Raw genomic sequence first — 16309 nt, 5'->3', positions numbered from 1 at the left:
CGCTGCCGCCTGCCGACAGCTGCGTCTGTTTCTCGGTGTTTACTGCTCGGAAAGTTAACGTAATCATGTCTGACTACGACACCGATGATGAAGACATCCCTTTTACCGCAGAGCTAAAGGGATATCTTTATGAACCAGAATATACAGATGCCGAACTTCACCAGATGGAGTTAGAACGGGCAGGGAGAGAGAGAAGTGGTCCCAGCTGAAGTTGGAGCCACAGCTGCAGCTGTGAGACACAGGGTGACCCACAAATGGTGGTGCACTTGTTCGAAGCGCCCAGTAATGCCAACGGAGGTGGAGAGCTGGCCTGGGTCGCTTCTTCCAGTTAATTTTGGGAACGTGCAAAAAGGTCTGCCAGACCCCTGCAGTCAGGATTGCGGGGAAGTCTTTATGATTTGTGATGCAGACAGAACAGAAGCTGGTACACTGGCCTCTTCATCAATTGAAAGGTCTTGCATCTGTGGCATGATGAGTTCCCATTCGTGGCAGCAGTAGCTCTCCACCTCCGTTGGCATTACATTATTAAACACCGAGAAACAGGCGCAGCTGTCGGCAGGCGGCAGCGCGCATTGATACTGCAACCTAGCGCCAAGCGATTGTGAGGTGTAACCTTTTCGGAAGATACGATTTTGGGATGCAAATGTATTACTCTTTTGAATGCATATTCTTTTCAGAAGCAAAACGTTTTATTTGTGAAGCCCCAGCCAACTAGCCGGACTACTTACTTCACCCCCAAAACGAGACTGTAACTCAGCTCGCAGGACGCAGTGGGGGGTAGGAAAATGTTCATAAATAATATTACTGTACTAGTATGGGATGTCGTACAGCTTCATGTCAAAAGAGGCGAACTATCCCTTTAAACAAAAAGTCCACAACATGATGTCAAATTGACTGAAGTCCGACTAATTAATCAACTTGTGTTTTCAAGAGAATACATAATGAACTTAAAAATTGGTAAATATGACAGAAAACTGTTACACTGATGAAATGTTTGTAATTTATGTGAAAGCCATCAAACATAGATTTAAAAAAAATAAATAAATAAACAAATAAAACTTTTTTTTTTTTAAAATCAGACTCAGTGTGTACAGGTTTGCCCAAGCATGCAAGTTTGAGTACGAGCAGTTATTGTATCGAGTCCATACCTCCAGAATGAGGTCCCCAGTAAGAAGCCCATTAGGGCCTCTGGCAGGACTGTCCTCATCCACGCTCTCAATATAAACGCCTCGTAGGTTACCTCCGCAGAGCATGACGCCCACCTCCACACCAGGCCGACGCACTGTCACCAGCCGGGGCTCAGCCACTTTCCTGCTGCCCTCTGATGGCACTCTGGAGGAAGTGTCAGTCAGAGATGATGGTTAGGTGGGTGGGACAAGATATGAGCACTCTTTACATATATTTATTGGTACGGAGCGGATATTTGATCTTTTGGTATTCTTTGCGCACATTTTTACCTGATGAAACTCTGAGGGCTAGTGGTGGGCGTGGTCTGCTTGGAGGATGGAGTGAGTGTGCCCTCGTCTTGTTCGCTGAGAGTATCGATGGTTGAGTGATTGTCAGGAGTTGCAGACCCGCTCCCTTGGGGAGTCGACTGAGTGCTGACCGGCTCCAGACGAGAGCTGCAGGAACAAATGTCAGAAATTTTAGCTGTGCTAATGAATTTGCACGCACGTCGTGTTCAATGAGATTCATAAACAGTCTGAGCTGACAAACATTTAGCTAACATGTGGTGCATGTTAGATAAACCGGAACCATGTTGGGCCACACTGCAAGTTGCTACAGTCATACAAAAAAGAAAACGCATCCTCTTTCAATGCGACATATCAAGATATTCAGCCTTTTGTAACTTTGGTTATAAATAATAACAGTGTAGCATGATGTGTTGTTCATCTGAGGTATTATGCTCTGCACCCGTTTATAATGCCACAAGGAAATGGATATATCACATGGAGTTCTTTGGCATTTGCACATTTCTGGCAATGCAAGGCTTTCAAGTTTATCATTAAACTGTTAGGACGTGCTGCATTAGGATATAATAATGACCAAAAAAAGTTTAACAAAATGAGCATGTTTTTATCAAAATGTTTGCTGTAAGTTTCTCTTAGAATAATGAACTGTATTAGGCAAATACATACTCAGTCAAAAGCCTCAAAACTCCAGTATAAGTCAGATTTAACCAAGCATGTTGAGAAGGTCAAAAGGCCAACATGACATCTTTATACTGAGACCTTTATGTGCAGCTGCTGCTTCAGAGATTTTTTTCATATGCCTTTTCCAAGAAAAAAACCAAAAAGCAAATCAAAGTATCATCTGACTTTACAGCCCATTAGAGGGGGGAAAAACAAACAAAAACAAGAATTTAGACCAAATCATTTACTGGAATTGATTCAGGATTTTAGGGATCAGCAAAGCTAAACAAATGGGATTCAAAATAAACAACTGGTGCACAATTCTCCACAAAACAAGGTTTTACCTGGAGCGAGAGTGGTTGCCAAGCTGGTACATGTGTGGGTTGTACTGGGCCATAATGGTGATGGTGTCACACTGCTGGCCGATGATGAGGCGCGCTTGCTGCTCAGTAGCGTTCCGCAAGTTGATGCCATTGTACTGATGAAGAAAGAAAAGTGCAATTAAGAAGACAATTCTAGGACAGATTATGTTACGAAAAGAAAAGGGAGAAAAATGTATGTGTCCAGTCTGTAAAGGACCTAAAATGATAAGAAATACTTGGTGGAAAAGATACTCATGGGAGTTGGCAGGGATTAGCTTTACATCCATTTCTAAGTTTTAAAGTGTTCAATTTTCTAAAACCCAGGCAGCCATTATTTCTCCTTGCAACACTGCTTGTCCATTACACAATTCAGAAGTGCTGAGGCATTGCTCACTTAATTACAGTCCTGTAACTGTCCTTTGTCTCATCTACACAATGCATGCACATCAGCCACTGCAACATGACTATACTGAAAAGGATTAATGATCAAGACCACTGAAGTAAATATGGGCCTTCATTTCCAAGTGAATTAGGTGGATAAAACAGGAATAAAATGAAGAATGTGAAGAAACCTAAAAGCAGTTTTCTTTTAAACCATCTCAAGCTGTAAAGTGTTTCTCACTGTGTGTGTAACATCAATCGGTACAGTTGATACCTACTTGCTGAGACTTCGCAACAGATTCTCAGCCAGCAGTCAAAACACTTTTTTGGTGTCTGCATTTCAGGTGGTATTGAAATACTGGAGTGCTGTAAGTGAAGCTATACAGCATGAATATACTGCACCAAGTGAAATGACTTAGCCTCTTCAAATCTAGGCTAAAAACCTACTTATTTATTTAGGATTGCTTTTAATACCCAGTAGTATGATGGCTCTTTTATCTTAATCGATTTTGTTATATTTTATAGATTTCACTGTTCTTTTATCATTTTTATTTGTTTTTACTTATTCTTCTCTTTATTTATTACCTGCTGTAAAGCACTTTGGCATGTATTAGCGGTACCTGTGTTATTCAAGCATTTTACAGGCAACTGACAATGCATTCTTATTTATGCTACTTGAGGACAATAATAATTGTGACATTCAGTAGGTTGTTCACACCTCCAGTAATTGGTCTCCATACTCCAACCCTGCTTGGTGGGCGATGCTACCTCCAGTAACTTTTGAGACAAAGATTCCTCCGTTCTCCCCGCTGACAATGGAGATTCCCAGCGGCTCTGCACCTTTGTGCACAATGACATTGCGTGGTTCCTCCAAGTATGGTCTAGTGGGAAAGAGTAAATCTGCATTAATGAACAGCACCACAAGAAAGCGGCTGAGGGACACCACATAGGATGTAGAGACGGCAAAAGGTGATGTGACGCCATCACTGCTAGGCTGAACAATTTATTTACAGCTCTGGGCAGTTACTACTGACCCAAGCCTTTGAATTATGCAAAAACCAAATCTGATTAAAATTCTAGAATAAAAAAAAAAAAACGTGTTTGAAGAATGTTTGAACCTGAGTTTAAATATCCCCTCAGGTCTGTACCGACTTATCTGTCCGGAGTACCGTTTTATGTCTGGCTTATGGAAGAAAGTGGAAAAGTTTAGATAACACAGACGCTGTGTGAACAGTGAAAGCACAAGAGGAAAGTGACATTCTTTCACATGAAGGAGATCTGCATGAGCGTTGTGAGTCCACACAACAAAATTGCTTTGGACATGCCTTCCACTTTCATGAAGGCAAATAAGAAGAAATGGGGGGCAGCCAGAGACTGGGGTAAACAGAGTGGTGGTGTACAAACAACCATGACCCAGAAGCTCGATGTTGAATAATAACTTCATTGCATAACATACATAGTGCAGAATAAAGAGTGACTTGGCTTAAGGCAAAAATGCACACATGCATACTGACCATGTTGCTATCATAGAGCATGGACGGCACATGCATTATCTGAGAAATAACCGGGTCTTCCGACATGGAGGGAGACATGTGCAGGCAAATATACAACCCGGAACCTTTGAAGTTCACCAAGTGTAGCAAATCAAGGTTTGTGTGTTTCCTGAGGCACAACTCATAATGTTGCATGCAAAAAATATATATATATATATATAAATCTCAAATTTAAACCACACTCAAAGGGATTTGTGAAAACATCAAAAAACCTCTTTTGCATTCCACGTAATGCATGTAAGCTGCACAAGAGTATTCTGCTCCTAGAAATTATTATACCAACTTAACTGCACCGAAACACGAGAACAAAGTGAGCTTGGGGGAAGGGTGGTGGCATTCCCTTGATCGTAGCACTGTGAGGGAGAACAAACCTGAGGCTCCTGAGAGAGGAGAACCTCGGCCTTGCAGCCAGAGGAATCCTTAGAAAAGAGCGATTACGGTAAAGAGATCTGGAAGTGGAGGGTGGCAAAGAGGCGGGAGGAAGATAAAGAGAAGAATGGGGGACATACATCATACATACGACAGTAATACTGTAAAAGCCTGAGATGTGTCATCAATACAATGTGGGACAGGAATGTTAAAGGAAAAGAATATTTAAAAAAAAAAAATAAATTGTAACAGAGGAAATTTTTAATAAGATTTCAATGTGAATTTCAATCATGGATTGCACAGCTGACCATGGAAGACTTGTTGCGTGGCAACACCTTTTGAAATAGCCTGAGAGGATCCCTGAAGGCAGACGTAGCCCAATTTGTACCATTCCTGCAATGATCCTATACTCGTACTCTATAACATTTACCAACTATAGCATATGTACACCCGTTTCTCAGCATCTCCATCCTACAACAAGGCCACTCAGATCAACTAGACACTCATAGGCTTAGCAAATTATCAATGAATGCAAGCTAACTATTTTTCCAGATTAAATATTTGAAGAGCCAGATCATAAAAAAATATTTACAAATATGTCAACAAGCAAACCTGGAACATAGATGACCATCACAACCATGCAAACACATGAACCAGCTGGTTTCTGTTTCATTTCTGCTCTATTACCTTTAAAATGAACAGTGAGCAATATTTTCCATCATACCTGTCTTTCCTGCGCTCCCCTGTTGGTACAGGACTGACGGATATCCGAGGTAAAGTGGAAATGGAGCCTTGTGATTGGCTGCTGGCAAACGAGGAAGTCTCCAGATTGAGCGGCGATTGTGGAGGCGTAATGAGACTGGGACTGCTACACTCCGAATGTGAGAGGGAGCCTGGATTTAAGGAAAGACGGTGTAGTTTAGGCTGCTGTTCAAATCTCCCAAGGAGGTGCATTTTATAACGCCCATAAATCTGATTGCAATTTAAATTTCATTTCATGACACTGTATTTGCATTAACAATGAATGTTAAGTGGCACTAAAAAGCTTGGTGGTTCAACCATTCATTCATCACTGCAATGAATGTTCAATGAAACACTGATCCTACAGTTCAATGAGCTCAAAAGTGGTGAACCAGGCATTAGATAAAGAAAAGGAAGAAAAGAATTGACTAGATCTACTCATTTGGAGCATTTATCTATCTTTTTATTATTTTTCATGATGAGCACAGTACCTCTGTCTGACCCCAGCATGGAGCGTGGGTAGCGGGGAGTGGAGGGGATTTTGATCCTCTCTGTGCGGTACTGAACATTACTGGAAGAACCTGACAGAAGGAAGAGATGCAGGAATGAATGCTTGGACACGGTGTCCAGAAAGAGAAAGGGACAGGATGTCTGTGACCCTTCGTATGTGCGTGAGTGCGTGCGTGTCAGACTGACCGAGCCGTGCGCTGGAGGGCAGTGAGTTTGTACCGTGTGAAGCTCTGCTGCTGCGTGACGATGACGATTCAGAGTAGTCATTTGTACGCTTCTGCTGGCTCAGGTCCAGGCTCAGATGACCCTGGTGCTGTGGGCTGGACAACGGGAAAAAAAGAAAAAGAAATTACATTTCTGGTTAGAACGCTTATACAACTGAAGAGTTAATAAAAACTAATGGGCTGAGCTTGGTCAAAATAACACAACAATAAGGAAAAATAGCAGGAAATTCAGTCAGTGGTTTTGCCTTTGAGAAACAAGTTAATCTAGAATTATTAGTTATTGCAACAGGTCTACCGGAAACAACCCAATTAAAGAGGCCTTGCATTAAAACATTAAAGCCAGTTTGCAATGGCAGCTTGTTCCAGAGAGGTGGACCACGACATCTGAAGGCATCCACAGTGTTAGAGCTAATTCTGTTACGGCTTAAATACTCGCACTGGATTCCTGGAGAGGCCTGCGGTTATAAGCAAATAAGAGATAGACTTGGTGGCCAAACCTCGTGCTTTGGGGATTATTAGAAGAATTTTGAAGGTGATTCGATATTCTAACAGAAGCCAGTGAAGAGAATTGATGTGATTTTTAAAAACTGATGCATGTATCCAAAATGACACAATTTTTTTTTTTTTACTTTACCCCTACATTTCAGAGATAGTTATTCCAAATATAACAATATTAGTCTCTGCCTTTCTGGACCAATAAATGTGTCCAGCTCTAAGACTGAATAATTTCACTTCTAACAGAACTGGATGTCAGTGGAAAGTGAAATGTAACTGTGTATAATCTTCATATGAATGGTTGTATATATGAGGATTATTTACAGCAAATTCCCCACCTTCCAGTAAAGACTTTAAAGAGCGGTGGACCAAGGTGTGATCCACATGGAAAGCAAATTTCTACTGATTTAAAACCCATCTACAGTAGCAGAGCTAAGTTTAAATTGGAAGTTTCCAAACATGAGTGATGTAAGGTCCTGGTAGTGAAAATGAGGTAACCTGGTATGGGTGTGCTGGTGACATATCTGAGATGCAACAGATGGACAGTTGCTGGTGTGAACGCGGTGACTGCGCACGGTGTACACTGGATTCCTCATCACAGCTGTCACTGCAGGGCAAGGAGACAGTCCACGGTGGGCTGAATCTGGCGAGACACAGGTACACCTCCGTGTTAGAGAATGGGGAGAATTTATGATTTGTATATAGAATGCCGGCATTTTACATTTGAAAAACTCACTAGGAGGTAGGGTGCCATTGTAGACTGTGGGGACAAAGCCGACACTGTGTCTATGAGAGCGACTGGGGGAAGAACGCAGCATGTCCCGGGGCTCTGGTGAATGCTCATCGTTGGAGTAGCTCTGTGATGAATCACAAACACAAGCTGTTACAAATTTCCTAGCCGGTTAAGAATATAACATGTCGAGGGAGAAATTCTCTACAATTTGTTGGAGGTATCGTACGAGAACTATGATAAAATGAACTGACTCAGCTCCAGAGCTGGGTGGCTGCACCACTGCTGTAGTATCAATCACTTAGACACACTGGTCAAAAGGCAAGTGTCCCAGAGGTTTAACTCTGACAAGCAGTAAATTCTATTACAAAGTGGATACTTCGGCCCACTGGAACGATTTTAAATATCCCATTTTGAGTTTTTCCCAAATGCATCGTATTCTCCGTGCTGGAGAAACTTCTGAACCATCTTGAATTGATGCCACGAGTAAGCAGAAGAAATGCATATATAAAAGCTTCAGATCAACTTGCGAGGTGTTAAATAAACTCACTTGGAAGGTGGGAAAAGTGATTGTTTGAGGGGTCATCCTACGTCGAAGTGCGGGGGCAGATTTGGGGCGTGGCCTCTTTACCTCTGGCTCCTCCCCTCTACTACGGCCAATGTCCTCATCACATGATTTTCTGGAGGTGAGGACCTTGCCGTCTAGAAAATAGTGGTTTCCGTTCCTGTCTCGTTCTCGCTCGCTCCTTTCTCTGCTCTCTCCTGCTGCCATGGTGATGGCAGCCTCCCCCTTGCCGTCTGAGGTGATAGTGCAGTCGGAGGCAGAGCTGCTTTGATGTTTGTGTTTAAATTTAAAGGAGTCGCTGCGAGTTGGAGGGGTAGGAGGGGTTGGGGTAGGAGTGGAAGAAGAGGAAAGAGACTCCGTCTTTGAAGGCTGTGGAGAGTGAGAAGCTGCAGCAGTGGCTGCTGCTGCAATCTGATTAGTTGCCATGTACTCCATCTTAGAGGAAGGTGTTTCAGGGCGTTTGAAAGTGTCTGGGTCGAAGATGGACTTCCTCTGCTTGGGTGATTTATAGATGGAGAGTTGGGTGGCTGCTGTGACTGGACTGGCATTATCTGGTGCGACCGACATACCTCCCACCATCATCTTAGGCCAAGTGCCCCCACTGTGCTTCTTCTCCAAAGTTGTCTCCATAGTGATGCAGTCAGAGGGAGAAAGAGGCTCGAAGGGTAAGGAGGAAGGCCCCTTTGGGTAGGGACAGCACTCTTGGAAAGCACTGGGCCCATAGCGGCCACTTCCCAAGTCCGACGCCGGCCGAAGGCTAGTGGCATGAAGGGAACCTGTGGAGAATGGCTTGCCCATGTCACCATACATCTCGTCACATTCACCTCTGACCTTCCTCCTCTCCCCAGAGACACTACTAGTGCTCGCACTGCCAACATCAGGGCAGAAGATGTCAGTCTGTGTTGAGCTGTTGTGTTTGAGATTGCGGCTGTTCCTGGAGTGTATCTCTGACAGGTGAATGCGCCCATTTGGCTTCTCTGATGACTCACGCAGACTCTCAAAAATGTTCTGGCCTGACGTGCTGTGAGGGAAAAACTGTGGGGTGGAGAGAAGAAGGAATAAGCAACATTAAATGAACACCCAGTAGTTTTTCGACGATACATTGGAAAACAACATGGCATTACAGTACCTGGGATAACGCCACAACTGCATTTCAAATATTGCTATGTAGGCCATGCAAAGGTGGAGATAACAGTCCTGAAGTTTTCACTGAGAACTCAGAAAGCGAGATGAGTTCTGGCTCACCTTCATGAGAGAGAGGCTAAGAGAGTCCCTGCAGCTCCTCAACAGAGCCTCACACTCCGTCACAGACTTGTTATCCAGAGCAATTCCATTTATCTGCAGAGCAGAGAGACACACTGGAAATAAGGCCAGGTCGTTCAACAGAAAAGTAATGCTTGCCGTCTCTCTGATATTCTTCTGTTGTGGATTAACGTCTTTGGTGGCGTTGTTATTTAACCAGATAAACATCTACAAATGCATTCCAGGAAAAAATATTTTGAATGCGAGTGCTGCAAACTTGAGATGTCTCATGCGGTTATGGCGGGGAAACCACAAGAAATCTAGGCCAGCACATTTCAGACTCAAGAACCCAAAAACTGCAATCCATATATTTCCGTCAAAAAAAAAAAAAAAAAAAAAAAAAAAAAAAGCTGGGACTTAAACTAACGGAGATGTTGAAGAGAAAAGTTGGTACTAAATCATGGCTGAGTTTTTTTTAAACATAAAGGTGGCTCAGGAAAGAAGTTTTTCATAAACAACTGATACATTCTGAAGTGGGGAAAGAAATGCTCACTGACATTCAGTGCCACATTTTAGTTCCAGACCAGCACATCAAACTTTTTTGTGGACATGATTCAGCATTTAATTTGTCATTAAAACAAAGTCTGATCAACAGAATCGACATGCACAGGGGTAAGACCAGATTTAATAAACTTACACGATTAAGATCCTCTATTGCATGAAAAGCACTTACCATTACCAATTAAGATTGCAACAGAGGTAACTTTTGCTTTATTAGTTCCCTGACAAAACGGAGGAGACAACTGTACTGTTATGTTCTGAGGATTTCGAGGTAATCCACAGGTTTAATGCTTAATTTGAACTAACAGGAGAGCTGAGAGTTGTGCTGTTTAGCATTACAAACACAGTCACTTTTTCATCTCTTCAAATGTCATTGCTCCATTTCTGACGCTCATCTTTACTCCTCAATTCCTTTAGGTGTGGGTATACTGCAGCTGCAATTCCAGAGACACTTTCACCTGGCCTTCGAGAGCAGCAGGTTTTTGTGGATTTAATTAAAAGGAGAGACTTTCCTCCTGCCACTTCACATACTCAGCCAAATCCCCCCCTTATCTGGGTTTGGAGCATGGAAACGGAAATGGATCAAAGTCCGGATTAGAAAGCTGACAGGACCTGTGCCAACTGCAGTGTGGTATATATGGGGGACTTTATTGAGGTTTAAAATAACTCACAGCGATCAGTCTGTCTCCAACTGTGAGAGAACCCTCCCTGGCTGCAGGACTTCCCTGGACAATGGCAGTAACAAACACCCCGCTTTCCAGACCTATACCACTGTCTGAGATACAGACAAGAAAAAAGGAAGAAAAAAAATCAAGACATAGAAATATAACCCATAACCAGAAACAGAAACAATATTGTGACATACAAGCAAAGTTAGTATTAAGAATCCAATATACCTTTATGTCCCACAAGGTTGATGTGAACAGGAGTGACCAGCCTTCCTCCTAGAGACTTCCTTCGTCGTACCACCATGTTGATCAATCCTCCTCCATTAAGGACAGCCTTCACCACCTGCTTCCTGTCCTTATTGGTCAAGTCGATGTCATTAATCTTCAACAACCAATCATTCACTCTGAAACCAAAGGAGAAGAAATAATAAGGAATTCGATCGAGTTCAAAGCCCAATGATTAATGAAATGGATCATTTGAGCAGCTCATACCTTAACCTTCCATCTGCTATACTTCCTTTGTCCACCCTTGTAACAAATATTCCACAATCGCCTGGTAAATATGGATCATTTACCCCCTCAGCAATATCAAATCCAAGTGCCTTCAAATCCATGTCATCCTATGAAGGCAATAAATTAAAAAAATATATATTAAAATTAAAAAGTCAGTCAACTCATCGTGAAAGTTCTGTTTGTCTGTCGAACTCAAGCATATCACAGCATCACTGAGCACTGCTCTTACCCTGTCTTTCTCAAACTCTACCACCTCCGTCTCCCACTCAAGGGAGTCTGTGTCGATGGCGGAGTCATGAGAGCTGTGGGCCATAAGCTGACAGAACCGGGCCTCTTTCTCCAGCTGACTCTCCATCTTTTCCCTAAATAAAGAAAGGCATCACACACACACACACACACACACACACACACACACACACAGAGTCAGAGCTCAGCCACGAAACAGTGGATGGGCAGAGACAACAGGAAAAACAATTCCAGTCTGACAAAAACATCATTTTCTCCATTCTATTCTCAAAATCGCAGTGCATATAACTATGGATATAGAAAAGTTCTTGTAACCTGAGCTCAAATTCTTTAAAAGAATTCAGATGTCCTTGCTCAAACTTTCTGTTTCGTGAACTAGGGAATCAAATCTAAATCTAAATCAGGAAGCGCTAAAAGTAGATGACCCTTTGTCAGTAAGATGTATGGTGTCCTACTGAGGCCTGCCTTGAGGGTAGGGGTGACATTAAAACCCCCAGTGGTATATAGTTCTTTTTGGGGGAGAGAGAAAGAAACTTGCAAAGTCACTATGTGATGCCTAAGCTACATACAGCATAGGGGAGAACCTCAAAAAATTGATTTTGGGGTTCAGGAGTAGGGAAAAGGTGACAGGACAGGCTGTAACTGAAGAAAAGTCAAGAATCACATAACACTACTGGCTATGGTTGGGTAACAGTTGTCTTGTACACTTCGGCCAGCAGAGGGAGCTTTGAAATGCAATGCAGAAACATTCATAAGCAGAGAGTGAGAGATTGTGAGAGATAAGACATGCATGTATGCTCAAAACACTAAAGCTTTCTGGGATTACACTCTAATCTGGGTGTGCAGAAATGATGGCAGAAAAACAGCAGAGCTACATGATGGCGGAGTATCACAACACAACAGCAAGAGAGTCAAACCTGAGGGCTTTTTCACTAATGTGCTATATGCCTTAACAGTTGAGGCTCACTTTAGTTCTTTGAGTTCTCGCAATGTGTCGTTCTTCTGTTTCCTCATATCATCCAAATTACGCAGGGCATCGGCCAGATCGCTGACTGCCCGGTCCCTTTCTCGCCGCAAGTTATCACAAAGAGTCCTGGGAAGGGGGGAGGGAACAGATGGTGAGAGAGGGCGAGAAAAAGGATGTGTGTATTAACACTCAGTGATTCTCTCAGATCTACAGCACCGCGTGCACCGTTCAGCTCCATCAGCAGTCTTTAAAACAAACGCACTGACCTTATGCTCTCCCTCTCGGCTACAATTTTGTCCCTCTCTTGGAAGGCCCAGTCCCTTCGACATTTGGCCACTTCAGCCTCCTGTGTGGCCTCCTTCAGTTCCTGGGACATGGCCTCATACTGTTTCCTAAGCATCTCAATCTCCTTATTGGCTCGTTCCATGTCCAGAGTGGCGGAGTCTTGTTTCTGGGAAAGTTGATTAAACAGGATTCATTAAAGAAAATGTGACATGCAGTATCTCTGTTTGAGATAATATCTGAGAGTTTATATTGTTTGTGTGTGAAAAAAGAAAAATCAATCAAATAATTTAAAGCAACAACAGTGGAGACTAAAGATCTGTGACACTAAAATGAGAAGCGATATTTGAAGGTCGATAGTAGAGGTTCTCATCTTGACAGTCCTGCAGGACTCAGAGGTACTTCTTCAAAAATCTGCCTTTCAAGACTATAAGATATAGAGCACAAGGCTGTAGTATGAGAGCATGATTTGGTGCTGCTACTCATCTTTAGTTAGATCGGACTGTAGGTTAGACTTAGTGCTGTCTTTCCTGAGCAGAAGTAATATTTCTTTAAAGGTTGCCCCGCGCCAGGAAAAGTGAGTTTTATTTGTGTGATGCCGCAACGAGGAGCCAAAATGGACTTTGGTTCTCCTTAAATCATCCACAGCGTAGCATTACTGAGCTGACAGACTGCTATTCTCACTAATAAATCCTTTGCAGCTTACTGAAGTGAACATCAAGGGTGATAAAATGGGACAGGAGGTAATGATCAAGGGGATAGAGTGCAGTAACAGTTCTGGTCCACCAATATGTCCTCTTGATTTCAGGCAGTGTTTGCCCTCTTTTAGAATGGATCGAGGCGAGTGTAACATTGAATTAGTGTCCGAATAAATCACAAAAGGACTCACAATCTATTGTTGATATGAATTGTAACTCAAGTTCTCAAACAGATTTCATTGGTAGCTATTGAAAGAATCTCTCTTAAGCACAAGATGTATGGGTTTTAGAATAGGCTGGTAAGTGCTTGGCAAACATAGTTAGGAATTTGATTCATTAGCCATGCCAGAGACAACAGATGAGACAGGCAAAATAGTAGATCATAAACATATCAATGGGTGCTTTCAGGGATTCTTAGGGGAGTGGCGAGTAGTTACTTGTCTGGCCTGATAATATTCCCGGAGCAGCTGATCCCTTTGAATGATGGCCTCCGTCCTCTCCTTGCGGGCCACGTCCCTCTCCTCCCGGACCGTCTCGATGTCTTTGCAGGCCTGGCTCAGCTCCTTCTGGGCCTCCGCTTTGTCCTTCACTTCGTGGCAGTACTTCTCTAAAAGCTCGTTCCTCTCGCAGATGGCCCTGTCACGGTCCACCAGTGACGAGTTCAACTCCTGTCCCAGAACAAAGGCGGGCAAACTGAAACGAGGGCATCTCAACAATGTGAGTCATTTATTTGATGTGAGAAAAAAAAAAAAAAAAAAAAAAAAGCTGAGTGATCCGATACTAGCTGGAAATCTACTGCATCCGTCAAACAGAATGTTCAGACGGAGTCTTCCAAAAGGGGCAAGCACCGATGGGCATTTCCTTGTCGTGCATTGTCAAAATGGCCTTTCATCCACAAGAGTTAGCGTCCGACCCAAGTCATAAACAGACAAGCTATCTAACAGCTTGACATAACATTATCAGGGCATAGTGTTTAAGTGTATGCATAGTTACAGGTCTGACATATATAAGGGGAAAGACGCCATCTGTTGACTCAGTAATGGTCTGTAAAAGTTCAACCTTTTAATCAGTGATTCAGGTCCATTCAATAACTGCTAAAGCGAAAATACAACATATGTCAAAGAACTTTATATGGATGGGTCGTGGGAGTAAAGCAGCTGTGACTCAGCTGTTTAAGTATCCTGAGTCTTCCATCCGGAAAATAGATGTTTCGATTCCCAGTCCCGCCATGTGTTGCAGTGACCTTGAAGACATTGAAACCCTCATTGCTCCTGGAAAGCTCATTGGTGTGTGATGGAAGAGAAAACGGCGCCGCATATTGGGAGTGCAAATACTTAAAAAGATGCTCTGAATGAGTTTTTGTGAACGGGTGAATAAAAAACGCACTTTGACAAGGTTAAAAGGTGCTATGTAAGTGTGAACCGTTTACTATTTATAGAGAGAACCCAAGCAAGTCCCTCCCCTACTGTACAGATGAGAGAGACCTGAAGCATATATGCAAGATTTTTTTTATACATTTATATATTCTGTAAGATTTGGCGAGCATAAATGCTGCCTCATTCGGGAAGTTTTGTTTGAGAAGGGCCAAAATATGTTACATAATTTCAAATACTGTATGAACATTATATTAATCTGCTGACTTCATTATTGAGCAGTGAAGTCTCAGGGTAATAAAGGAAGAGCTAAAAGAGGTGAAGTTGTGTAGATTTCAAACACAAATACCTGTCTGAGTGCCTCCAGCTCTTCACTGGCCACAACCCTCTCTGATGAAGTGTTTTTCAGTCGGGCCTCAGCTGCCTCTAGTTCAGTCTGCAGCTTATCCAGCTCCTTGATCACCTGGTCCCTCTCGCTCATGATGAGACGATACTCGTTGAACACAGAATCCCTCTCCTCCTTAAACTTCTCGCAGTCCTTGGCAGCCTTCAGCTGCAAGTTCTTGTAGCGCGTCACCTCCGACTGCAGCCGCTCCATCTCCCTCTGCAGCTCCTTGTTCTGAGCCGAGGACTTGTTCAGCTCCTGCTGCACTGAATCAAACCTGAGAGAGCAGAGGATGGCGGTGAGCTTCCAGGTGGCAGAATTTAAAACCTGTGCAAAAACAAAGCTGTTGTGCGGGGAGGAGTTTGAGCACAGTTTAAATCAGCAGTTATTATCAGCTCGGTTCCTCTGCTTGTCTGAAAGAAACGTCAGATTCACACTTGGATCACCACTTGTGTGCCGTGTTGTCTGTGTGTGGATGCCGTGATGTTTTCACCTCCTCATTGAGGTAGAGTACTGCTGCTGGTAGTGCATGGCAGAGTCTCGCTGTTTGAGCAGTGCATCCATCTGCTTCTGCAGCTTCCGGTTCTCTTCCTCAGTCTGCTCCAGGCGACTCAGGTCCGTGTTGTGATTAGCCACCTTCTCACTGTAGCGCTTGCTAAGGGCATCATACTCCTTCTTTACACCCTCCAACTTGTCCATTGCTGTGTCATATAGCTTGTTTAACACCTCAGATGAGCCCTTCTCTTTCATTACCTGGTGAGGACAACAAAAGTCATATGATGTACGATTATTAGGCTTTTAGCAGTGTTCAAAATGTTTATGCCATCAGAGCAACCTAACTCGGCCTGCATTTGCTGTTCTCCGCAGCAGATGGCGTTAATGTGCAGACAGGATTCTAGTTTGGCAGTGCAGGAAAGTCTAATGCCAGCCTAAATAATGGCTTTTATAAGTGCAGGTGCCCTTCTAGACCTGCAGCTGTGCACTTAAATAAAACCCAGTGATCAGCATAGAAAATGATCTGATTTATGTGCAGCATTTGTCCTTCAGACTGCATTATTCATTCTAAATGAGCATCTTTCCTCTGCAGGTCTTGCTGATGCGGTCTTCCCGATTCCTGTGAGAGGCGCTGTGACCCGAGGGCTGTGTTGACCTCAGCTACACAACATATACTGAATGTGCGCTGATCTTGTAGCTACATGGTTTGGGTCAGTATGTCCTTTGCCCAAGCTAAGCCTTTTTCTTCTGTGCTTGCCCTTTTTCAGAAATGCTCTGTATGCACTTCTTTCTGCTTTGCCGCTTTGCCGCTCTGTGC

The 16309-nt window shown here is 43.2% G+C and overlaps 1 protein-coding gene across 4 annotated transcripts in view; it reads right to left on the bottom strand.

Annotated features, from left to right (window-relative positions):
- The window catches only part of dlg5a (discs, large homolog 5a (Drosophila)), a 37438-nt gene that overhangs the window by 7034 nt on the left and 14095 nt on the right, over positions 1-16309 (bottom strand). For 3 of the 4 annotated variants that reach the window (XM_075478368.1, XM_075478369.1, XM_075478371.1), the window contains 20 exons: positions 15491-15750; positions 14962-15274; positions 13677-13907; positions 12526-12710; positions 12260-12385; positions 11276-11408; positions 11026-11153; positions 10762-10937; positions 10537-10640; positions 9308-9400; positions 8048-9097; positions 7504-7624; positions 7266-7410; positions 6235-6368; positions 6030-6119; positions 5522-5690; positions 3594-3756; positions 2477-2610; positions 1458-1622; positions 1149-1332 (listed from right to left, as the gene is read on the bottom strand). In XM_075478368.1, coding sequence (XP_075334483.1) covers positions 1149-1332; positions 1458-1622; positions 2477-2610; positions 3594-3756; positions 5522-5690; positions 6030-6119; positions 6235-6368; positions 7266-7410; positions 7504-7624; positions 8048-9097; positions 9308-9400; positions 10537-10640; positions 10762-10937; positions 11026-11153; positions 11276-11408; positions 12260-12385; positions 12526-12710; positions 13677-13907; positions 14962-15274; positions 15491-15750 — 4104 coding nt within the window. The remainder of the gene's footprint in view (positions 1-1148; positions 1333-1457; positions 1623-2476; positions 2611-3593; positions 3757-5521; positions 5691-6029; positions 6120-6234; positions 6369-7265; positions 7411-7503; positions 7625-8047; positions 9098-9307; positions 9401-10536; positions 10641-10761; positions 10938-11025; positions 11154-11275; positions 11409-12259; positions 12386-12525; positions 12711-13676; positions 13908-14961; positions 15275-15490; positions 15751-16309) is intronic. The other variant, XM_075478370.1, reaches the window with a different exon arrangement.

This window comes from Odontesthes bonariensis, chromosome 2 (genome assembly GCF_027942865.1).
Source record: "Odontesthes bonariensis isolate fOdoBon6 chromosome 2, fOdoBon6.hap1, whole genome shotgun sequence".
In the NCBI taxonomy this organism is placed as follows: Eukaryota; Metazoa; Chordata; class Actinopteri; order Atheriniformes; family Atherinopsidae; genus Odontesthes; species Odontesthes bonariensis.
The sequence above is the reverse complement of the archived record's forward strand: the minus strand, read 5'-3'. Positions and strand labels throughout refer to the sequence as shown.